Source organism: Phyllobates terribilis, unplaced genomic scaffold, assembly GCF_046119375.1.
Source record: "Phyllobates terribilis strain yellow unplaced genomic scaffold, ASM4611937v1 Scaffold_11__3_contigs__length_659146591, whole genome shotgun sequence".
NCBI classification, from domain to species: Eukaryota; Metazoa; Chordata; class Amphibia; order Anura; family Dendrobatidae; genus Phyllobates; species Phyllobates terribilis.
The window spans coordinates 370,664,520-370,689,787 of record NW_027362771.1 but is presented as its reverse complement, the minus strand read 5'-3'; the positions used below and the strand labels follow the sequence as shown (position 1 = coordinate 370,689,787).

The following is a 25,268-nucleotide window of genomic DNA, read 5'->3' as shown; positions in this document are numbered from 1 at the left end:
ACTGACATGTTTCTATCTATCTAATCTATGTGTGATTCTCTATTCTTTCTATTCTAAATTGTCGGGTACAGATGCTGAATTGCCGGCCGGCTTTCTTAAAGAGAAGGTGCATGAAAACACTATTATTTTTTTAAATAAATCCTTTACACTAAATGACAAGTACAGTAAGCAACACTGTCACTGTACTTCTTATATATGTGGCTGACATGTTTCTATCTATCTAATCTATGTGTGAAGCTCTATTCTGTCTGTTATAAATTGTCGGGTACCGCTGCTGAATTGCCGGCCGGCTTTTTTAAAGAGACGGTGCACGAAAACACTAATATTTTTTTTAATAAATCCTTTACACTAAATGACAAGTACAGTAAGCAACACTGTCACTGTACTTCATATATATGTGACTGACATGTTTCTATCTATCTAATCTATGTGTGATGCTCTATTCTTTCTGTTGTAAATTGTCGGGTACCGGTGAATGCCGCTGCTGAATTGCCGGCTTTTCATGTCATTCTACATTATTCTTAGTTGTTTTACTTCATGTAGAATTAACCTACAAGGAAAGAAAGGGTTTATTTTCATTCCGATATTTGTGTCCCATTGACTTGCATTGGTTTCCGGTATCGGAATCGGCGATATCCGATACTTTTTGGGTATCGGCCCGATCCAATCCGATACGATATTTCCTGATATCGGAAGGTATCGCTCAACACTAATCATCACTTAAACTTTCGATATGGCTTTGAGACAGAACGTGGCAGGGAGTATGCAAATCGCATATCACATGACCGGCCACTAACGGCACCAAAAATGCAGAATCCTCACAGTGTGCAGTGCTCACACTGTGAGGATTCACAAGTCTGCAGTCACATAGAGTGACTGCAGACTTGTTCCCCAAGGCCAGACAACCCCTTTATTAAAAGATAAATGTAATAAATATCTATTATATCTATATCTAAATATCTTAAAATATCTATAAACCGTTTTATTGTCAAGGGCATTCATGTAAATGTAGCATAGCTGTTTAGCTGTGACTGTTAAACGCAACTGGAGAAAAGATGGTTAAAATTAGTGGAAATGAAAGTCACCATACACACTAAAATATTTTTAAAGAATATAACACCAACCTGTTCTTGAGACCACTTCTGTCTTTCTTCTGGAGTGCGAACTTTTGTTTTATAACTTCTTTGTATTTCACTATGCTTTGAAGCTGAAGGAATATTCAAAGACTTTGGTCGGCCTTCATGTCTGTTTGCAGAGTGGCTTACATCTGTTTTCTGGCATATTTCCTTATGGTCTTTTGGCACATTTTCTGTTACACCATGCTCAGGGCTCATATCTGTTGTACTATTGATACTGCTCATACTCATACTCATTTTGATTTCTGCTACTATTTGGTCAATATCTTCCTCCTGATCCTCGACATTGCCATCAGTTTTTCTTTTATGGAATGGGGATAGTGGAAGAGAATTACCATTAGCCTCCACAGGATAATAATCCTGATATACTTCTTCATTTTCACTATACTGTGTTGTTTCCTCCTGGTCTTGAACTTCCAAAGAGGAAGAATTGTCCTCCTCTAATATTTGCATCTGATTCTCTTGCCCCACAACTCCTTCAATACATTCTTGCTGCTGTAATTTGGATTCTGTCCATTCGTCTTCCACTGCTTCAACACATTCATCTGTATCTAAGTGGTGTTCTTCGGTATGGATATAATCCTCTCCATTGCAATCCATGCCTTCAAGGTAGCTGTCATCTTCTGGGCAATAACGTATATAATAAGTGATGCCTTCCTCTTCATCTGGAAGACCTTCATCATACTCCTCATCAGAAGTATTATTTACATAATCGGAGCTTGAGTCCCCATCCCCACTATTGTCATTACAGTCTTGTTCTTCTTGATTGCTTGTAGAGTGTCTACTATGTAATTGTGTATTTGTGTACTCATGAACTACAGTTTCCTCATACACGGAGTCCTCCTTTTCACGACTTAAGACTTGAGGGGAAGAAGGGCAGGACCTTGGTCTTTGATCCAGCATGCTAGATCTGGTACTCTGACGTTTCCTGTTTGCCATACTGAGTATTTCATATGACCATCATTTCATGCAAGATTCTGAAAAAGATAGTGATAAAAAAAATTAGGATTCCTAAGATGCACATATCACTGCACTACATCTACATTTAAACTCTTTTCAGGTTCTCAAGTTCATTTCATTTTTGTTTTAAACATTTATAAGCAACACTGTTGTGTGTGTGTGTTTTTTTTATAAATGTATTATAGTCTGTAGGTCTATTAAAGAGGTACCCCCCAGATATTTAAATCTCTTAATCCTGAAGAGGCTGGTGAACTTGCCTTGAAAATCCACACCAGAAAGGCTACATATTTCTATGTAAAAGTACGGACCAAGCAAGAGAGTAAAAGAGGTTATGTCTAAGTGTACTGATCAGATAAACTCAATCTTTCCCTGTCTAGCCTGACTGAAAAGATACTTTCAGTGTATCCTCCTCCCCTGCTGCTGCTTCAATCTCACACTGTTCAGTACAAGCTGCAGTTTGTCAATGGGCTGGGTAAACAAAGGTTGAGTTTCGCTTAGGAGTATAGTGGACTCATGAGCTCTTAGACTCTTACAGAACTGAAAGTTTCAAAATGCCACTCAGCCATTCTAACGTGGATTTTGGAAGTAAGCACACCTGCCTCATCAGGTCTAAATGATCTGTTTAATAATATATGAAATTTGTATTGTAATATCTGATGACAAATCTTTGCTTTCTCATAATTCAGTTGAATTGCCTAATTTAAATTTACAATACTGCAATCGTTGTACTTTGCTTCCAATGGTTTAGGCTAGGAGTTTACTATGCAACTCAACTGATATATGGTTGAGGAAATGATTTCACTACTTTTGAACTGGGCTTTATACAATATGGTTTCTGAATGATATCATTAATAGAAAATTATGTTTAGCATTTAATTACCATTTAATTAGTAGATTCTGTACTAAGGTATAAAAGTTGACAAGGTAACAATTATTATACAATATTATAAATGGGGTAAACGTTAATGGTGTTCAATACCAATAGAATCACTTAAAGCCTGGTGATGACTTCAAATTGAGTTAAAAATGTCAAAATGTTGCCATTTTTAGTCGATAGGCCCTTCTTTACCGGCTGATGCCTCCAAATGCTGTCCATTGGGAGGTGTTGCTGCATAGAAAGGATATCAAGTGAATCAGTGGTGCTTCTGCCACATGTGCACTCTACAGTCAAGGGGAGCAACTACCCTAAAATCTTTAGTCCATTAGATCTCTCCTAGTATGAAGTACTCAAAATTGCATTAATTGTATGAATGAAAATGACAAATCATCCAACAAAAACTATCTCTAACACAGCTTCATTCAGTTTTGGATGTCAGATAATTATTATTATTAATTTTTTAAGAAAAGTAAGACAACAAAAACAATATATATTTGATATCCTCTGAATTGTACTGATTTAGAGAATAAGAATAGCTATCCATTTATACCACACAATAAACGCTGTAAAAACAAAAACCCAAGAATTACAGAACTGCTTATTTGTTGCTATTCCTTCTGCAAAAAAAATTAAAAATTCTGAAAGTATTTCCATACAATGTATGTAGCCCAAAATTGTGCCAATAAAATCTCAACTCATCCCACGAACAACAATCCTCTTATGGCTACATCAACAGGTTGATGAATTGCCAGATTAAGGGTGCTTTCACAATGCGTTTAGGAACCGTTCAGTGGCTCCATTGGGGCTTCTGTCTGAACCTCCTGCAAAACGGGAATCGGACGTATGCCCCTATGGGAATATAGACTATAATGGTGTCAACAGAGTGATTGTGCGCGCTGATGTGCATCATTTTCGGCAGTATATGCCTACTAGAGGAGGACACCAGATGCAGTCTATTACATCAGAGTGTAGGTATATACGCCCAAAAATGATGCGCGCCAGAGTGCATATTCGCGGGGGGTTTGACATTAGCCCTGACGGAGCCAATGAACAGGTGCCAAAACGCAATGTGGAAGCCCCCTAAATGTAATCTTCCTTTAGAGAAGGCCTTCCTCATAAGAGCCAGAGCAAACAAAAAAGTTTTGAATCATGTTATCATAAAATATAAGATCAGTCCAAGTTTTGTGACCCCTCTACTTATTCCGACATTTCACAGTACATCCTGAACATAATAGAGTATTGCATTCAGGGCAACCCTACGTAGTTTGCTTTGTACACCTTCATTTCTAAATCATGTGATATGAATGAGTAATACAGTCATTTAAGCAACTGAATGCATTTGTGAAATAGAAATTGCGGTACACAGCTGTTGTTTAGAATGCAGAAATGGAGCATTTCCTTGATACTAGGATAATTAGGCAGGGAAGGACAAATTTCTTGGTACGTGAAGATTCGCAAATTGTTTCTAACTTACGTTTAATATCAGACATCTAAAATACACATCTATTTCTAACGCCTTAATTTGAAACCATCTGTTGTCAAATTGGGCATAGAGAACAAAAACAACTATTTGTATTGAAATATCACTCTGGAACACCCTTAGGGCTCAATCACATAAGCATTTTTTAAGCTTTTTCGAGCACTTAAAATACGCCATGAATTTCAAAATTTTTCATGGTGTTCTCCTAACATTTCTACATCTATAATGTGTTTTCTTCTGCCATTTGTTTCCAATCCAATAGAGAAGCCAATGAAAAACATCATAAAAAATTCCATACCTACAGCAAACTCCAAAGACACTAAAAAAACAGAATGAATTCAAATAAAATTTTTCAGTAGATCTTTTGTGAGTTTCTGGGCAATACAGCTATCTTAAAAAAAACGTAATAATAGATTTTTAACATAGTAATAGGTAAGATCTTGGGGGCACCATAAAAGAAAAAAGAGATTTGTTCCTAGCTTTGATATACATGGCTGATTATGCATGGTCATTTTGCATTGCAGAGAATGGAAGGTACAGAACCCCACCAAGTGTTAAACTAGAATTTCATGGAAGAAATGGAAAATGAAAATGTCAATATAAATATATATATATCTATTTAACAAAAAAACAATAAGGTGATTGCAATACTGTTTCCTATGGTGCTTTTCTATGAACAAACGTACTACGCAGGTTAGTAACCTCCTTATTCAATGAGTTTCATCTTTTTACAGAAGAGACAAATGACAAATACAAACAAAGGGAAACTAGTAGAGTAATAGCGAATGATTGTGGATTCCTCACTATATGGGGCATTTAAAGACCTTGCTAAGCAATGACAATTCAATAGTCATGGTGACACAAGCCATTTCTTAATGAAACACACCATTAGTGAGAGAACCCTTTATGCAGCTTATTAACGAATCTCTGTGCCGATTACACATTACAGGCTATACAATGCTCATATGTAAAAGTTATTCATAGACTATGGAATCTCTGTAAATACCATAGGTAATACATTTACTGATCGATTGCTTCCTGAAATCATCCAACTAACTGATCAAACTAAATGCTATTAATTTTCATTGAAAATCATTATACTGCAACTCACTTAAACCAAAAGAGAGAACTGCAAGACAATCAGAAAAGGAACAATCTCAGGCTGGACGTCTACTTAATATCCATTAATAGTAGAAATGATTGAATCTTTTGAAATTCAATCATCTCTACTATTAATGGATATTAAGCAGGTGTCCAGTCTGAGATTGTTCTGCCACGTCCCTTTTTGATTGGCTTGCAGTTCTCTCTGTTAATTAAAATGAGTTGCAGCATCATAAATTTTCAATGAAAATTTATAACAAAAACTTTGATCAGCAGCGCATAAATTCCAATTGTCTTAAAAAGATGTGTATGGCACTCTGAAGTCTCCCAGGACTGTATCTCTGTAATATATATATATATATATATGTGTGTGAATATATAAATGTATATATATATATATGTACATTTACATATAGACTGCTCAAAAAAATAAAGGAAACACTTAAACAACAGAATATAACTCCAAGTAAATCAAACTTCTGTGAAATCAAACTTTCCACTTAGGAAGCAACACTGATTGACAATCAATTTCACATGCTGTTGTGCAAATGGAATATACAATAGATGGAAATTATTGCCAATTATCAAGACAACCTCAATAAAGGAGTGTTTCTGCAGGTGGGGACCACAGACCACATCTCACTACCAATGCTTTCTGGCTGATGTTTTAGTCACTTTTGAATGTTGGTTGTGCTTTCACACTCGTGGTAGCATGAGACGGACTCTACAACCCACAGAAGTTGCTCAGGTAGTGCAGCTCATCCAGGATGGCACATCAATGCGAGCTGTGGCAAGAAGGTTTGCTGTGTCTGTCAGCGTAGTGTCCAGAGGCTGGAGGCGCTATCAGGAGACAGGCCAGTACACCAGGAGACATGGAGGGGGCCGTAGGAAGGCAACAACTGAGCAGCAGGACCGCTACCTCCGCCTTTGAGCAAGGAGGAACAGGAGGAGCACTACCACAGCCCAGAAAAATGACCTCCAGCAGGCCACAAATGTGCATGTGTCTGCACAAACGGTTAGAAACCGACTCCATGAGGGTTGTATGAGGGCCCGACGTCCACAGATGGGGGTTGTGCTCACAGCCCAACACCGGGCAGGACGCTTGGCATTTGCCACACCAGGATTGGCAAAATCGCCAATGGGGCCCTGTGCTCTTCACAGATGAAAGCAGGTTCACACTGAGCACATGTGACAGACGTGACAGAATCTGGAGACGCCGTGGAGAGCGATCTGCTGCCTGCAACATCCTTCAGCATGACCAGTTTGGCAGTGGGTCAGTAATGGTGTGGGGTGGCATTTCTTTGGAGGGCTGCACAGCCCTCCATGTGCTCGCCAGAAGTAGCCTGAGTGCCATTAGGTACCAAGATGAGATCCTCAGGCCCCTTGTGAGACCATATGCTGGTGCGGTTGGCCCTGGGTTTCTCCTAATGCAGGACAATGCCAGACCTCATGTGGCTGGAGTGTGTCAGCAGTTCCTGCAAGATGAAGGCATTGAAGCTATGGACTGGCCCGCCTGTTCCCCAGATCTGAATCTGATTGAGCACATCTGGGACATCATGTCTCGCTCCATTCACCAACGTCATATTGCACCACAGACTGTCCAGGAGTTGGCGGATGGTTTAGTCCAACTCTGGGAGGAGATCCCACAGGAGACCATCCGCAACCTCATCAGGAGCATGCCCAGGCATTGTAGGGAGGTCATACAGGCATGTGGAGGCCACACACAATACTGAGCCTCATTTTGACTTGGTTTAACCCCTTTACAACCCAAGGTGGTTCGCACGTTAATGACGAGGCCAATTTTTACAATTCTGACCACTGTCACTTTATGAGGTAATTACTCTGGAACGCTTCAATGGATCCCCCTGATTCTGAGACTGTTTTTTCGTGACATATTGTACTTCATGATTGTGGTAAAATTTCTTTGATATCACTTGCGAAAAAAACAGAAATTTGGCGAAAATTTTGAAAATTTTGCAATTTTCAAAATTTTAATTTTTATGCCCTTAAATCAGAGAGATATGTCACACAAAATAATTAATACATAACATTTTCCACATGTCTACTTAACATCAGCACAATTTTGGAACCAAATTTTTTTTTTTATTGGGGAGCTATAAGGGTTAAAAGTTGACCAGCGATTTCTCATTTTTCCAACAAAATTTACAAAACCATTTTTTTTAGGGACCACATCATATTTAAAGTCACTTTGAGGGGTCTTTATGACAGAAAATACCCAAAAGTGACACCATTCTAAAACCTGCACCCCTCAAGGTGCTCAAAACCACATTCAAGAACTTTATTAACCCTTCAGGTGCTTCACAGGAATTTTTGGAATGTGGAAGAAAAAAAATTTACATTTAACTTTTTTCACAAAAATGTTACTTTAGACCCAATATTTTTTATTTTCACAGGGGTACCAGGAAAAAATAGACCCCAAAATTTTTTGTGCAATTTCCCCTGGGCACGCAGATACCCCATATGTGGGGGAAAACCACTGTTTGGGCGCGCGGCAGGGTTCGGAATGGAAGGAGCGCCATTTGACTTTTTCAATGTAAAATTTGCTTGAATAATTAGCGGACGTCACGTTGCATTTGGGGAGCTCCTGATGCGCCTAAACAGCGAAAAAAAACCATAAGGGACACCATTTTGGAAACTAGACACCTCAGGGAACTTATCTAGATGTGTGGTGAGCACCTTGCACCCCCAGGTGCTTCACAGAAGTTTGTAATATTGAGGCATAAAAATAACATTTTCACATTTTTCCCACAAAAATGTTTTTCATCCCCTAATTTTGCATTATCATAAGAGTAACAGGAGAAATTGCACCTTGAAATTTGCTGCGCAATTTCACCTGAGTATGCCAATACCCCCAAGTCCTTTACAGAAGTTTATAACATGGAGCCGTGAAAATGAAAAAATCAAACTTTTTCCACAAAAATGATGTTTTAGCCCCAATTTTTTTATTTTCACAAGGGTAAGAGGAGAAAATGGACCCCAAAAACTTTTGTGCAATTTCTCCTGAGTACGCCAATACCCCATATGTGGGGAAAATACAGTGTTTGGGCGCACGGCAGCGTTCAGAAGGGAAGGAGCACTGTGTGAGTTTTTGAACGCAAAATTGGCAGGAATCGAGAGCGGACGCCATGTCGCGTTTGGAGAGCCCCTGATGTGCCTAAATAGTGGAAACCCTCCACAAGTGACCCCATTATGGAAACTACACCCTTAACATTTTGAACCCAGAGGTATGACACAGAATTTGATAACATTAGGTCATCATATTGAATAAGTTGTTATTAATCTTGAGCGCAAGTGCTCACTACTTGAGTTTGCATCGGGTACTCAGATATGTACCATGTATCACGGGTGCTCAAGTGAAATGCTCGAGTCCCCACCCGCATGTTTCACGGTTATTAGACACCCCCAAAAAAACATGCTGCTCGTACATGGCAGGCAATCCCCGCGAGGTTTTTTTGGCCTCGAAGCATGTGGGGGGGAGACTCGAGCACCCGCGATACTCAATGCATACCCGAGCACCCGATGCAAGCTCAAGTAGCGAGCACTCGCGTTCAACACTAGTTGCCATATCGTCATGTTTTTTGTTTTTTTTTTACTTTTGAAAAAAAATACAACCCTAACCCCAACCCCAGGCCTAGCGTTTATTTTTTACGCCGTTCCTAGTGCGGTATAAGTGATTAGACGACCTTATTCTTTGGGTCGGTGCGACTAGAGATACCAGAATCATATCGGGTTTTTATGATTGACAGCTGTCACACACTAAAAGACACATATTTTGTAAAATCTAGTTTTTGCATCGCCATATTTTGAGAGGTATAATTTTTCCATATTTTGGCTGACAGAGTCATGTCATGGCTTGTTTTTTGCGGGATGAGTTGACGTTTTTATTGGTGCCATTTTCAGGCACGTGACATTTTTTGATCGCTTTCTATTCCAGCTTTTGGGAGGCAGAATAAACAAAAACCAACAATTCAGGAATTTTTTTTTTTTTAATTTTTTTATTCTACTCCGCGTCTGGTAAAATTGATAAGGTAGCTTTATTCTTCGGGTCAGTACGTTTACAGCGGTACAACATTTATATCGTTTTTCTATGTTTTGGCGCTTTTACACAATAAAAGCTATTTTATAGAAAAAAATTATGTTTTTCATCGCTTTATTCTGAGAGCTATAACTTTTTGATTTTTCGGATGATGGAGCTGTATGGCGGCTTGTTTCTTGCGGGACAAGATGACGTTTTCAGCGGTACCATTTTTATTTATATTTGTATTTTTGATCGTGTGTTATTCCATTTTTTGTTTGGCGGTATGATGATAAAGCATTGTTTTTTTATTTATTTTTTTACCGTGTTCACAGAAGGAGTTAATTAGTGGGACAATTTTATAGGTCAGGTCATTCCGGACGCGGCGATACCAAATATGTGTACTTTTATTGTTTGTTTGTTTTTTTTCATAATAATATTTATTGATGGGTACTTTATATTTTTATTTTTGGTGGATTATTTTTTTTATTTTTTTTATATTTTTACAATTTTTTTATTATTTTTTTTTCACTTTCTGACAGTTTTTTTATTTGTTTACTTTGTCCCACTATGGGTCTTTCACTTTTTTTATTCTGATCGCCTGCATAGCATAGGGATGGAGCACCATCCCTGTGCTATGCAGGCAGTCAGTGCTGCACAGTGATAAGATTGTTTTATCATGCACTGCGCGTGACCAAACAATCTTCCTGCTGTCTGGTGACCCGGATGTTGTTATGACGGGAAGCCACGGCAGACAGCGCTGGAGGCCGGAAGAGGAGGTGAGTATATCGACCACCTCCCCTTAGTCACCGCAATGCTGCGATCGACTTCGATTGCAGCATTGCGGGGGTTAATGTGCCGGGAGCGGTGCGGGACTGCTCCCTGCACATAGTACCGGGTGTCAGCTGTGACACAGCCTGTGTGCGCGTGCGATCGCCATGACGTACTAATACGGGTCAGGCTCTTAAATCCCAGGGCACAGACGCGTATTAGTACGTCATGGGCTTTAAAGGGGTTAAGGACATTACATCAAAGTTAGATCACCCTGTAGTGTGTTTTTCCACTTTAATTTTGGAGGTGACTTGAAATCCAGGCCTCCATTGGTTAATAAGTTTGATTTCCATTGATGATTTTTGTGTGATTCTGTTGTAAGCACATTCAACTTTGTACAGAACAAAGTATTCAATGAGAATATTTCATCCATTCAGATCTAGGATGTGTTATTTGAGTGTTCCCTTTATTTTTTTGAACAGTGTATATATATATATACATATATATGTATATATATACATATATATATATATATATATATATACGCACATATACACATATACAGATAGATTAATATAAATATATATACAAGCATTATACAATAGTAGCATATTTCCATTATAGAACTAGTAAGCACAGTGATTTGGTTTATCAATCCTTTCTCTTGGCTATGCCTGAGTACAAGGACAGAATACGTGTTTAGGTAACTGGGACTTAGAGGGTGAGTAATGGCATTCTATGACATGTTGATGGCTTCTTCCTGTTCAGTATGCTGATTACTTGCAACCTTCTCGTCTGTTTTTGTATAGATCAAGTTAAAGTAATGTAATATTTTTCTCATTTGCATTGAAGAAATATTTCATATAATACATTTTCTTAGCTAATACAAGCAATCTAATGCATAAATCTACAAATTTTGGGACAAGTATCCTACCTCTCCAGCTATCCAATAACATAATTGCTTCTTTCTTACTATTTAAAGGGAATTTGTGAGCAGTTTTTTTCCTATGTAATCCAAGAGCAGTATGATGCAGGGGCTGAAAGCCTAATTTCATTGATGTGTCATTTGCTAGGCTGTGTTTTTCTGTTTCATTAAAAACAGTGTTTTATCAGCAGGAGATTATCACTACAGGACTAGGTGTCTTGTGCCTCCTAGTCAACTGCTCAGTGTAACTACGGCCCAAACACTGATTAGCAACTTTCTGTCAATGTACAGTATACACAGAAAGCTGACAATCAGTGGTGTCGGCGGGGTTATACAGGGTTCAGCATTCTGAGCACTGCTAGGTTTACAGCAGAGAAAACAGTGATTGTATCAAAATGACAACATGCAGCCCAGCAAATGACACATCGCAGGAATCAGAGTCTCTGCCCTTACTTTATGCTCCTCTCAAATGGTAAAGCAAAAACCTGCTGTCAGATTCCCTTTAAATATTTAAAAATACATGGTAAGGGTAATGGAAAATAATCCGCCAATCTATTATTTTGCAAGTTAAAGTAATGTCACGGTTATAAATGTAAACTCATTTTTGAAAGCTTGTCAGTGGAAACCATTGCATAGAGGTGGAAATCCTTTAAGACGTCTGTTAAAAGTGGGAAATCATTTGTAGTGCTGTATTTTAAGATTCTATTGAAAGCAATTATTGAAGCCTTCACAGGTTTCTTAAGTGAAGCTATACTTTCAGAAAACTTTTGACATGTAATACAGACATTGCCAGAAGTATTAATTGGTGGGGTTTCAAATGCTGAGACTTCCAACAATTGTTAAAATTAAAGGGCAGAGTACGCAACCGAGGCCTGTTCACCTCCAAGTCTGAAGACAAACTCCAAAGACTTTCCTTAGCAATTGGTGGGGGTCACAGCACCCAGCTTTCCATCAATTAAAACTTATAGCATGTCTCTATGACCCGTGAAACATTTTTTGAAAATGCAGCTAGTTACACTTTAAGGAATCTACTGTATTCTTGTAGCAAAACTAGTGTGATGAAAGATCCAAAAGGAAAAGAATATCTGAACTCATGGTCTTGCTGAACTGAATAATGCACTTGGCGCTTAGGTAGGTAAAACCTATGAAAAATGAAAAGTTGAGTCAATAACATTTTAGGGATTAATATCTTCTCTACTTGTCCCATTTTTTAAATAATGCTAGGACCGATGCAAAGCCAATTTTAGTATTTACCATAGAATGTTCTCATTCATGTCAAATCTATTAATGTTCTAATTATATTTATACAGGAATAAATATTACCATGCTCATGTGCTAGCTCATATACTAGTGCAGTCTCAGTAACGGCATAGCTGTTTTCTTTTACTTGTTTAGAATATAGGTCCTATGATTGCCCTTACGCTTGGTTATGTTGAATTACACATTTCACTTAGGATTGAACCACACATGATGTTTGGTGCAGTTTTTTGAGCCAAAGTTAGAAGTGGATTTAAAAGGAAATACTATGCACAGTGATGACTTATACCTCTTATTACTGCTAGGTCCACTTCAGCATTCAATAGCTGCATGTCTAATTCCAGTCTTACGAAGGTTCTGTGCCACTTTTTAACACATTAAAATGAGAATGGAAAAGTTGCTCATATTTTTTTTCCACAAAAGTTTGGGAAAAACATTGTTTTAAGGCTACTTCAGACTCATCAACAATGCAGTGGATGACAATAATGAACACAGCAGTGGGTGACAAGTGTATTTCAAGCATAATGCATCAATATTACTTGCAGAGAACCTACAGCATGTAAGGGTGAACTCTAGGTGGAAAGTTCTTAATAGGGCTATCACAGATATACTTTGTGCATGACATTACGCTCATTAGATGGGAAGATAACCTTGGCCTTCACACTTTAACCCTTAGGCCACGGCCCCACTATCAGTATTTGGTCATTATTCGGTCAGTATTTTTACAATCAGAGAAAAGATATAACAGAGACAAGTCACCAATTGTGCATTTATCACCAACTCCTGGTTTTGGCTCCCATGCCAGAGAAAAAATACTGACCGAATACTGACCAAATACTGATAGTGGGGCATGGCTTTATACAGGAATCTATCCTTACTACAGGGTCTTAGGGCTTGTGTCCACAGAGTAGTTTCTGGCCAGTGGAGCATGCTGGCAGAAGAGAATCAAGTAGCCAGATTAACCCCTTTAAAACCTGGGGCATATTAGTACGCCCCAGGCCATCACCCCCGGTTCAGTGTGGGCTCCGGCGGTGAGCCCGCACTGAACCAAGCACATGTCAGCTGAGTTATTACAGCTGACATGTGCCCGCAACAGCCGCGGGTGGAGTCGTGATCCACCCGTGACTATTAACAAGTTAAATGCCGCTGTCAATCTCTGACAGTGGCATTTAACAGCGCCGCGCCGGAAGCACGTCACTTACCCTGCCCATCGGTGACTTCGTCACGTGATTACGGGTCACTGATGGGTGGGCATGACAACCCTGGGTCTGGACCACTGGTTGTCATGTAATGATCGCTATGAGCGCAACATAGTGGTCGGCGCTCATAGCACAGGAGCATTTCTGCTACATAGAGGTGATCTGCTCATCACCTCTATGTAGCAGAGGCGATTGGACAGTTGCTGCTTCTAGTCTCCTATGGAGACTATTGAAGCAAGCAAAAAGTGTAAGAAAAATGTTTTTAAAAAGATTTAAAAAATTAAAAAAATATAAAAGTTTAAATCACCCCCCTTTCGCCCCATTCAAAATAAAATAAAAAAAACAAAACACATACGCATATTTGGTATCGCCACGTTCAGAATCGCCCGATCTATCAATATAAAAAAATAATTAATCCGAACGGTAAATGGCGTAACGAGAAAAAAATTCTAAACGCCAGAATTTGTTTTTTTGGTCGCCGCAACATTACAATAAAATGCAATAACGGGCGATCAAAACATCAGATCTACCCCAAAATGGTATCAATAAAAATGTCAGCTTGGTGTGCAAAAAATAAGCCCTCACCCAGCCCCAGATCCCGAGAAATGGGTCTCAGAAAATCACGCCTTTTTTTTTTTAAGCGAACTTTGGATTTTTTTTTTACCACTTAAATAAAAAAGAACCTATACTTGTTTGGTGTCTACGAACTCGTAATGACCTGGCGAATATTAATGGCAGGTCAGTTTTAGCATTCAGTGAACGTGGTAAAAAAAAACATCTGTGGTATTGCACTTTTTTTGCAATTTCTCCGCACTTGGAATTTTTTTCCCGTTTTCCGGTACACGATATGGTAAAACCAGTAATGTCGTTCAAAAGTACAACTCATCACGCAAAAAATAAGCCCTCACATGGCCATATTGACCAAAAAATAAAAACGCTACGACTCTGGGAACAAGGGGAGCAAAAAACGAAAATGCAAAAACGGAAAGTCCTTAAGGGGTTAAAACCAGTGAAAGGCAGACACAGGACAAATTCAGGTGACAGGGATGAGGTCAGTGACATAGCCAAGGTCAGAACCAAGAAGGACAGAGTTGGGGTATATCCACACTAGACGTTTTTTCAGCGGTTTTTTTATGCAAATTTTCAGCTGCGTTTTACAGTACCAGCAAAGTCTATGAGATTTCAGAAATCTCATGCACACAGATTGTTTTTGTGTTATCAGTATTTTGTGCCTTTCATGTTTCTTTGCACAATAGAGCATGTCACTTCTTTCAGCATTTTTCACCCATTGAAAGTAATGGGTGGTGAAAAAACGCTGAAAAAACACCTAGTGTGAACATAGCTATAAGGTGTTGCTGCGTTTTTAGTGAAAAAAAGCAAGTACAGCAGTATGTGAAATTTAGTTTTAGTTTTGTGATTTTCCCAAGTTTACCAGATTGTCTGAGATGGCAGTTAGGATTGGTACAGTTTAATTAAATTAGTGATGCGTGAAATAGTAAACATTGGCTGAGCTAGGTGTGAGATTGAACAATACCTGGGCAACTCAATGGCAGACCATAGTGTGAAAGTAAATAGTGTCCTCCAAACTCAATGCACTGCCAGTGTCTTAGGTAAACTATTCTTGGACAATTCACCTCCCCCACTGTTACATTTGTAATTTTGTTTAATATGGTTTCACATATGTTTTGCATTGGTGACCTGTGTTCATGCTTCTGTGGTGGAAGCAAAGCTGAACTTTGGGGAAAAAAATGCTGAAAAAACACCTAGTGTGAACGTAGCCTTAGAGGTAAAAACCGCAGGCAGACATTAAAGTCAATACAAGGTGAACAATGGGAATTAAGAAAGCAGGGTAAGATATCAGAGCTACAGGAGACTCAACATCTACACCTTGCAACTTCAAGCAGGAAGTGGGGAGTTTAAGTAGGGAGTGCCACTTGGACATTGGCCACAGGAGGGAGCTTATTACTTCTGCTGAGCATCGGGACAGCACACACAGCAATTCTCCCTGACTTGACAGCACCACAGAGAAGTGCCAGTATCCCAGAGCTATTGGTCATGACATATCTTCCATCACCAGTCCTGCCAGCATAAATAATGTTGTGGCATCTAGTGACAGAAGCAGATGTCGCTGAAACAGGTCCAGGTGGTGACATGACAAACTAGTTCTGAGAGAAATCCAAAAAATATTAGTAAACAAAAGTAAGTGACCTTTCTTAGACAGACGTCATTAGCAAATCAAATGCTTTCCCTCAGTATTACAGGGACCAGGTTTTACTTTCTTTTTTTTTACCAGCGTTAGTGCAAAATCTGCTGCGAAGCTTTTCTCTGGGACATTGCAACTGTGAAGGTGGACTCTATAAATCATCTGAATGGTAAATGGTGCCTTGTGCTCAACTCTGCAGGATTTAGAGTTGTCAATTCACCTGTTTTGGAATTATATCAAGTTGTCCATAGATTACAATAGGAGAATGAATTCACCTATTTTTCTCATAAATTTGCATAAAAGCAAACTACAAATTATAACAGCAAAATCATCCTAAAGGACAGTGTATTAATAAAATGCAAATCAAGCAAAAATTTTCCTCACCTCCAATCAGGCGTCTGAACTTTACTTGAATATTATTTTTTAGACTTGTAATTAAATCCCCTGAGTATTCTTCAGCCTAGCTCAAGGAGGTGGACGTAAAGGGGTACTCCAGAGAGATAAAAATTATCCTAATGCTCATATCTTTATAAAGTATTTGGTATGAGTATTTGGTGAGTTTTTTACCTCTGTATTTAAGTCAAAACCAGGAGTGGGTGATAAATACAGAAGTGGTGCATGTGTTTCTACTATACTTTTCCTCTGATTGTTTCACTCCTGATTTTGGCTTACAAATACTGGGGTAAAAAACTCACCAAATACTTAGTGTGCACGTGGCCTTAGTGCGTTTTTTAGCATTGCAAGCCATGTGATTTACAGGCCATGTGCTTCCAAGATTCCACTTACAATCACAAGGTTGTACTATCAAGACACAAAAAATGTCAGAAAAATCATAACACACATATTCTTTTTAACTGAAAAAAATAACTGTAGATCATTGAGTCAAAAAAAAATAAAAATAAAAATCAGCAATAGAAAAATACACATTACAGAACAAATTGCATCTCATTTTTCCCTATTAAACATCTGCCAACAATGTTTCTCTGTGGAGTTTGGATGCTTTAACTCAAAACACTTTGTGTGATGATACCCTAAGGCCACGAGCACACATTCAGTATTTGGTGAGTTTTTTACCTCAGTATTTGTAAGCCAAACTCAGGAGTGGAACAGTCAGAGGAGAAAGTATAATAGAAACACGTCACCACTATCAGTATTTGGTCAGTATTTTTTCTCAGGAATGGGAGCCAGAACCCACTGAAGAACAATCAGAGAAAAGGTATAATAGAAACAAGTCACCAATTCTGCATTTATCACCCACTCCTAATTTTGGCTCCCACTCCGGAGAAAAAATACTGACCAAATACTGATAGTGGGTCCGTGGCCTAAAAGAAACATGTCACCACTTCTGCACTTTTTTACCCACTCCTGGTCTCCCACTACTGAGGTAAAAAAAACTCACCAAATACGCAACATGTGCACGTGGCCTAACAATCAAACGCTAAGGCTGGGTAGACCATGTTTTCAGTTAGTGCGCTTTCCATGTGTGCAATAGACTGCAAACAGAAAGCACATTGACCATTGTTAGTCACTATACTAGCGCACATGAGCAATTTTCCGAACATATCGAAGGTCCATGTGGAAAAATTGCAGCATGTGCTATTCCCAGCCGATTTATGAATGCGAATAGTGCATGTAGTGACAAACAGCTCCTCCAACCTGTCCTCGGCACATGGGCAGTCACACAGCCAAGTCCACAATTTGCAGTGTGACTGACAGCCCTTGGGTCAACCCAGTCTAACCATAACGGTAAATACCTACCGTAATAATAAGCAGCGAGTGACATCAGACAGGTCTACAATGGCATATCTGATACTCCGCTAGCATTGTTACTAGATATGCAAGCATTCCCTTCCAAGAGAAAAAGAATAATCCAATTTATTGCAAGTTGAATGACGTTCATTAGACACGCATTCACAATTAGTATGAAGTATTGTATTCCATTAAGCACGTGTTCATTTCTCCATCAATTGTAAATAGTAAGGCTGCAGTTGGTATTACAGAGGATGATTGGCTTCGTCTGATCTTCTTTCTATTAACGAGGAAATCATACATATATATTTCCATCTGCTAATGGAAGCTAGATGAATTGAGATTATACACTAAAAACACAACTGTTCTAGATAATTAGCTGATCTGGGAATGAGGTTTTTGTATGCTTTAGCAACTAAGTGCTATAATGTGATTGGTCTCATGAGATTATGGGCTAGCTGTTCCATATCCCAACATCATAAACGCTGCCAATAAATAGGTCTTGGCATAAACTAGAAGGGCTGGGATAAGGGAATTTAGAAGGGCAGATGGCAAGTGAGTAGAGGAAATCTGTAAGTATGATATCTAAACGTGAGAAGCATGCTGTGATGCTACAAAAGGATTTGCTTTCTTTTTAAGGTCTACTTTTATGATCCTCTGGAAGATTCTCAAACATAAATTGCTCAGCTTTTTTTACAAGACGTCTTTAAAAATCAAAATGGAATTTGTGTTCCAAATATTTGGTCGCTTCTCTGATTGTTTTCACCTGAATATTTTCCCTGTTGATTATAGAAGTGAGCAGTAATCAATAGTAATTACCGTGACCTCTAATTTACCTGAATGACTAGCAGGGGAGTCTTTTATCCATCTTTATAATGGCAACTCATAAGGAAGCTATAATGAGCTGGAAGCATGAGAGTATTAGCTGCTATTGAGTGGGTGCAGGATAATCTCATTGTTCTTCCTAACAGTAATCTTCAGCTATAGCAGATTACGTGGAAAGTAGATGTAAAAGTCTTCTAAACAAATCATGATTCTTATAATATAAACCACAAGAAGCTTGTTAAAATTAAACTCTACAGCCATAATCTAATTTTTTTCCTTTATCACTGTATCTGGAAATGCCCTGAAATCCAGATTTTCTGAAAGGCTGTAGTGGCATTCACCACCCAATGGCGTAACTAAAGTCTGATGGGCCTCGATGTAAGATTTAGACTGCCCCCCCATCCTGATTTTATTTATTTATATATATATATCCACCACCCTGGTATATATGTCCCTCATCCTGGTATATATTTATATGCCCTCCATCCTATTATTTATGTCCCTCATCCTGGTATATATATATGCCCTCCATCCTGGTATTTATGTCCCTCATCCTGGTATATATATACACAGCTCAAAAAATAAAGGGAACACTCAAATAACACCTAATGGCAGTCAGGCTACCTCTGGCGAGCACATGGAGGACTGTGCGGCCCTCCAAAGAAATGCCACCCCGCCCCATTACTGACCCACTGCCAAATCGGTAATGCTGAAGGATGTTGCAGGCAGCAAATCGCTCTCCACGGCGTCTCCAGACTCTGTCACATGTGCTCAGTGTGAACCTGCTTTCATCTGTGAAGAGAACGGCGCCAGTGGTGACTTTGCCAATCCTGGTGTTCTGTGGCAAATGCCAAGCATCCTGCACGGTGTTGGGCTGTGAGCACAATCCCCATCTGTGGACGTCGGGCCCTCATACAACCCTCATGGAGTCGGTTTCTAAACCTTTGTGCAGACACATGCACATTTGTGGCCTGGTGGAGGTCATCTTGCAGGACTCTGACAGTGCTCCTACTGTTCCTCCTGGCACTAAGAAAGAGGTAGCGGTCCTGCTGCTGGGTTGTTGCCTTCCTACGGCCCCCCTCCACGTCTCCTGGTATACTGGCCTGTCTCCTGGTAGCGCCTCCAGCCTCTGAACACTACGCTGACAGCCACAGCAAACCTTCTTGCCATAGCTCGCATTGATGTGCCATCCTGGATGAGCTGCACTACCTGAGCAACTTCTGTGGGTTGTAGAGTCCGTCTCATGCTACCACGAATGTGAAAGCACAACCAACATTCAAAAGTGACCAAAACATCAGCCAGAAAGCATTGGTACTGAGATGTGGTCTGTGGTCCCCACCTGCAGAAACACTCCTTTATTGAGGAAGTCTTGATAATTGCCAATAATTTCCATCTATTGTCTATTCCATTTGCACAACAGCATGTGATATTGATTGTCAATCAGTTTGCATCCTAAGTGGACAGTTTGATTTCACAGAAGTTTGATTTACTTGGAGTTATATTGTGTTGTTTAAGTGTTCCCTTTTGAGCAGTGTATATTTCCCATCCTGGTATAAATCCCTTATCTTGGGCCCCATCTTGATATATATATCCCCCATCCTGGTATATGTCACTTATCCTGAGCCCCATCCTGGTATAAATATATATTTTTGCTGCCTTTTTTGGTGTAAATTTGCGGCATTTTTTTTGCTACATTGTTTTTGGTGCAGAAGATTACATGTAAGATTTGCTTACCTTATATGTAAAAAAATTGTTTTATTCACCTAAAATGCAGAGAAAAACGCTGCAAAAACGCAGCAAAACCTGTTTGCTACATTTTTGCACTCTTCCGTTGCTTTCTATGGGTGAAAAAATGCAGCAAAACACTATAAGAATTGACATGTTGCAGATTAAAAAAAGATGTAGTGCTCAAATTCAGTCAGGAAACAAATCAAGCATGTGCATGATATTTCTGAAATTTCATAACTTTTGCTGGTACTGTAAAATACAGAAAGCAAATACAGAGGGTTCACCACAAGGTGCAAACCATTAATAAGCCTTAAAAATAGAAAGGCCACATTAGACATTACCAAAAAACATGTAAAGAAGTCAGCCCAGTTCTGGAAAAGCATTTTTTGGACAGATGGAACTGAGATCAACCTGTACCAGAATGATGGGAATAAGAAAGTAGGGAGAACATTTGGAACGGCTCATGATCCAGAGCACACCACATCCTCTGTATAACATGGTGGAGTCAGTGTGATGGCACGAGCATGCATGGTTTCCAATGGCACTGGGTCACTAGTGGATATTGATGATGTGACTGAAGACAGAAGAAGCTGGATGGATTCTGAAGTGTACAAGGTAATACTTTCTGCTCAGATTCAACTAAATACCGCAAGGCTGATTGGAAGGTTCTTCACATTACAGATGGACAATGACCTAAAACATACTGCGAAAGCAAATCAGGAGTTCTTTAAGGCAAAGAAGTGGATTATTCTGCAGTGGTCGAGTTGATCATCAGATCTCAACCCCATCGAGCAGTATTTCACGTGCTTAAGACAAAACTTAAAGCAGAAAGAGCCACAAACAAGCAATAACTGACGTCAGCTGCAGTAAAGGTCTGGCAAAGCATCACAAAGAGTTTGGTGACATCCATGGCTTACAGACTTTGGGCAGTCATTGCCTGCAAAGGATTCTCTACAAAGTATTAAAAGTGAACATTTTATTTATGATGAAGTTAATTTGTCCAATTACTTTGGAGCCCCTGAAATTTGGAGGCTTTGTACAAAAATGGCTGCAATTTCTAAACATTTCACAGGGCATTTTTGTTCAACCCATTTAATTAAACCTAAAAGTCTACACTTCAATTGCATCTCAGTTGTTTCATTTTAAATCCAAAACAGTGGCATGCAAAGCCCAAATCACTAAGATTCGGTCACTGTCCAAATATTTCTGGATCTAACTATAGATTGTAAGCCCCATTGGGAACAGTAATTATAATGTCTATAGAGCGCTGTGGAATTAATGGTGCTATATAATTGAGTAAAATAAAATAAAAATGAATTTATAAAGCAATGGGTTCATTTGTATTTTAGGATTCACTTGAATTATATAAAAGCGTCTTATAAAAAAAAAAACTATGGAGCAACATGGAAAACTATAATATATGCTGTAAAAAGGCTGAAACATAAAATAACAACAAAAATTATATGTGAAGTTGCTATCATGAATAAGAAGACAAAGACTAAACAGCATGGTTCTCTCATTCACAGAAGATACTAAGAGTTTCCCCAAAAGTAATGTTTGGCAGAGAAATGAATGATGTTCAGCCAATATATACCACAGAGGCAGTTTAACCAGCTGCTATAGGACTTATTACAAAAGTTGGCCTTATTCCCTATTGCTATTGGCGGAGTGAACTTTTCTAGAACTCCCCCAAAATAACAATACTGTTAGACAACACGTGAGGTGAAATGGCCAAAGGATCACGCCACCCTTTTCACCTACAAGTCTCGCATTAATTTACTCATAAAATGCTAATTTGAGATCAAGAGGTAAAACGTAAAAAAAAAAATAGTTACGCAGCTATTCAAACAGAGAATTGCAATCTAAGTACACCAGTCCAAGAGATCAATGCCATTTAAATGGTGAAATCTGATGACAGATCATCTGTAAATGTGACATACTTTCATGGGAAGCAAATTTGACTATTTAAACCACTACTTAGACAACCCCTTCTTAAATGCCCGAGTAAAACAAGAAAAATATATATTCACCTCAAGCATCATCGCTGATGCACTGATATAGACGCTGGATCTCCCGAAGCTTGTGTGACATTATGTCATAGGAGTGCTGCAGACAATCAGCGGCCACTGACCGGCTGCCGCCTATCAATACTCAGTCAAAGTGAATGTCCACTCTAACCAAACAATAAAGGCTGCAGCCAATGAGTGAGCACTTTGCGGTCATGAGAGTTAACATAGGTGGAAGGGTGTTGATATGGGAGGTGAGTATAAGAATTTCTTATTTTATTTGGGGGACTCAGGCATTTAAAGCACCACTTCAGCTTTTTATATTTCAGTACTGGAGTGGTGGCACTAATCTACGTTCCCTGCCAGTAGAATTATACTTACGCTTGCTGTCCTCATCTGTTCTTAGTGCCACTCCGGTCATCTTCTGCTAGTTGTGATCTGCCAGATCACTCCAGTGTTTGCTGGCCGAGCAGGATGCCACTTCTCAATGTAAGTCTATGAGAGTCAGAACATGGCTCTCACAGACTTCCATTGAGAGCTTGTGACCGTTACCTCTGACTTCCTGTTAGTCAGAAGTTGCGGTCACAAGGTGGCAGATCAAAACTGGAGCTACACTGGGAACAGCTGAATACAGCCTCTGGTATGTATAATACTAGGGGCAGGGAACTTTCATTAGTACCATTACCCTAGCGCTAAAATAAAAGAGAATGCGGGAGATGTGCTTTAAGAAGCGGCTTTACAAGCAGTGGATAACCCCTTTAAATTATTCAACAGATAAGACTTGTTTTTGACAAAGAGTAGAGTTAGGTGAATTAATTTGAGTGGAATTAAATTCTACTAGAATTTCACAAAAATCCGCATTCTGGAGAATACAGATTTTTTTTACCATTTGCTCTGTGCAAATTCAGTAAAAATGGTGGCCAGATGCAAGAGCCATCTTGCTGAACAATAAAGGATTGACAAAAGGTTAAAAAGAAAAAAAACATACTCACCTCACTGCTCAGCTCTCTGGCCAATGTCTGGTCCTCCGCGCCTCCGTTGCAACGAATCTCTGGACTGGTGTGTTCACTCTACGATGAGGCTTCTAGGCCCCGAAGTTTATTGTGCATGGTCTAGGGCCAACTTGCAGCCAGAATTTCTGCCTAGAGTAAACACCGGGCTGGAGATAAGATTCGATGGTGGCACAAATACTAGTGGGAGCGGCAGGAGACGTGAATGGAGAGTGAATATAAGTATTTTTTTTCTTTTCTCATTTTAATGTTAAGGGACATTAAATTTCCAAAGAATAACTTTTCTGTGAATCATATTTTACAGGAAAATCCACATGAACAGGCAAATTCAAATTTTGCCTGATCAGTTCATCTCTATCAATGAGTATCAAAAACATATCGGAGAACAAGACAAAGTACTGATATAAACGCACCTCATTAATAAAGAGATGATATATTGGTGAAAATTGTATTTAACATTCGTGGACTTACAGTACTACTTAAAGGAGAATATAATATCTTTATGCTAAGCATCAGATTACATCGAAACAACTATTGGGCAGGGGAGTTGCTTGCGTCAAAGATCTGGGGCTCCAACCCTAAATTTCTTACCCAGGGCCCTGAGTCTACAGTAACTGCCTCATTGAAATGTATCAATGTCAGTATGACAATCCCATGATAAAGCAGGGAGCCAAGCTCCCTGCTGAATCAGTGTCTATCTCTTAAGTTGCAGACCACTGTAGACCTTCAGTTTCTGAGATGTCATCGTACCCACCACAACTTATGACACATCAATTGAGGAGACAGAGGCTGTGGTGTAGGGTATCAGGGTTAGGGGAGTATAATCTTTATTGTTATCTATATTATTGGTTGTGGGGACCTCTTATACTATCTATAATATGCTGTGGGGAACATAATACAATATAGAGGGGGTTGTGGGGACATCATACTACATATAGGGAACTGTGGAGACATCATACTATGTATAAGGGAGCTGTGGATATTAATATACTCTATATAGGGGGTTTAGAGAATTCATACTGTATATAAATGGCTGTGAGGTCATCATACTGTACATAGGGGGCTCTGGGGCAATCATACTGTATATAGGGGGCAGTAGGGCCATCATATTGTATAAAAGCAGCTGTGGAGGCCTTTACACTATACATAAGGGGCTATCATATTGTAAATAAGGGGCTCTAATAGCATCATAATGCATATAGGGAGCTGTGGGGGGCATCATACTATACATATTATATATACAGTACAGACCAAAAGTTTGGACACACCTCATTTAAAGATTTTTCTGTATTTTCATGACTATGAAAATTGTACATTCACACTGAAGGCATCAAAACTATGAATTAACACATGTGTAATTATATACTTAACAAAAAAGTGTGAAACAACTGAAAATATGTCTTATATTCTAGGTTCTTCAAAGTAGTCACCTTTTGCTTTGATGACTGCTTTGCACACTCTTGGCATTCTCTTGATGAGCTTCAAGAGGTAGTCACCGGAGATGGTTTTCACTTCACAGGTGTACCCTGTCAGGTTTAATAAGTGGTATTTCTTGCCTTATAAATGGGGTTGGGACCATCAGTTGAGTGGTGCAGAAGTCAGGTGGATACACAGCTGATAGTCCTACTGAATAGATTGTTAGAATTTGTATTATGGCAAGAAAAAAGCAGCTAAGTAAAGAAAAACGAGTGGCCATCATTACTTTAAAAAATGAAGGTCAGTCAGTCCGAAAAATTTGGAAAACTTTGAAAGTGTCCCCAAGTGCAGTTGCAAAAACCATCAAGCGCTACAAAGAAACTGGCTTACATGAGGACTGCCCGAGGAAAGGAAGACCAAGAGTCACCTCTGATTCTGAGGATAAGTTTATCCGAGTCACCAGCCTCAGAAATCGCAGGTTAACAGCAGCTCAGATTAGAGACCAGGTCAATGCCAAACAGAGTTCTAGCAGCAGACACATCTCTTCAACAACTGTTAAGAGGAGACTTTGTGCAGCAGGCCTTCATGG

General features: G+C 39.2%; 1 protein-coding gene across 2 annotated transcripts in view; it reads right to left on the bottom strand.

Moving 5' to 3' along the window:
* The window catches only part of APBA2 (amyloid beta precursor protein binding family A member 2), a 699,615-nt gene that overhangs the window by 339,268 nt on the left and 335,079 nt on the right, over positions 1–25,268 (bottom strand). For both annotated transcript variants that reach the window (XM_073652927.1, XM_073652928.1), the window contains exon 3: positions 1,125–2,113. In XM_073652927.1, coding sequence (XP_073509028.1) covers positions 1,125–2,075 — 951 coding nt within the window. In that variant the 5' untranslated portion in view covers positions 2,076–2,113. The remainder of the gene's footprint in view (positions 1–1,124; positions 2,114–25,268) is intronic.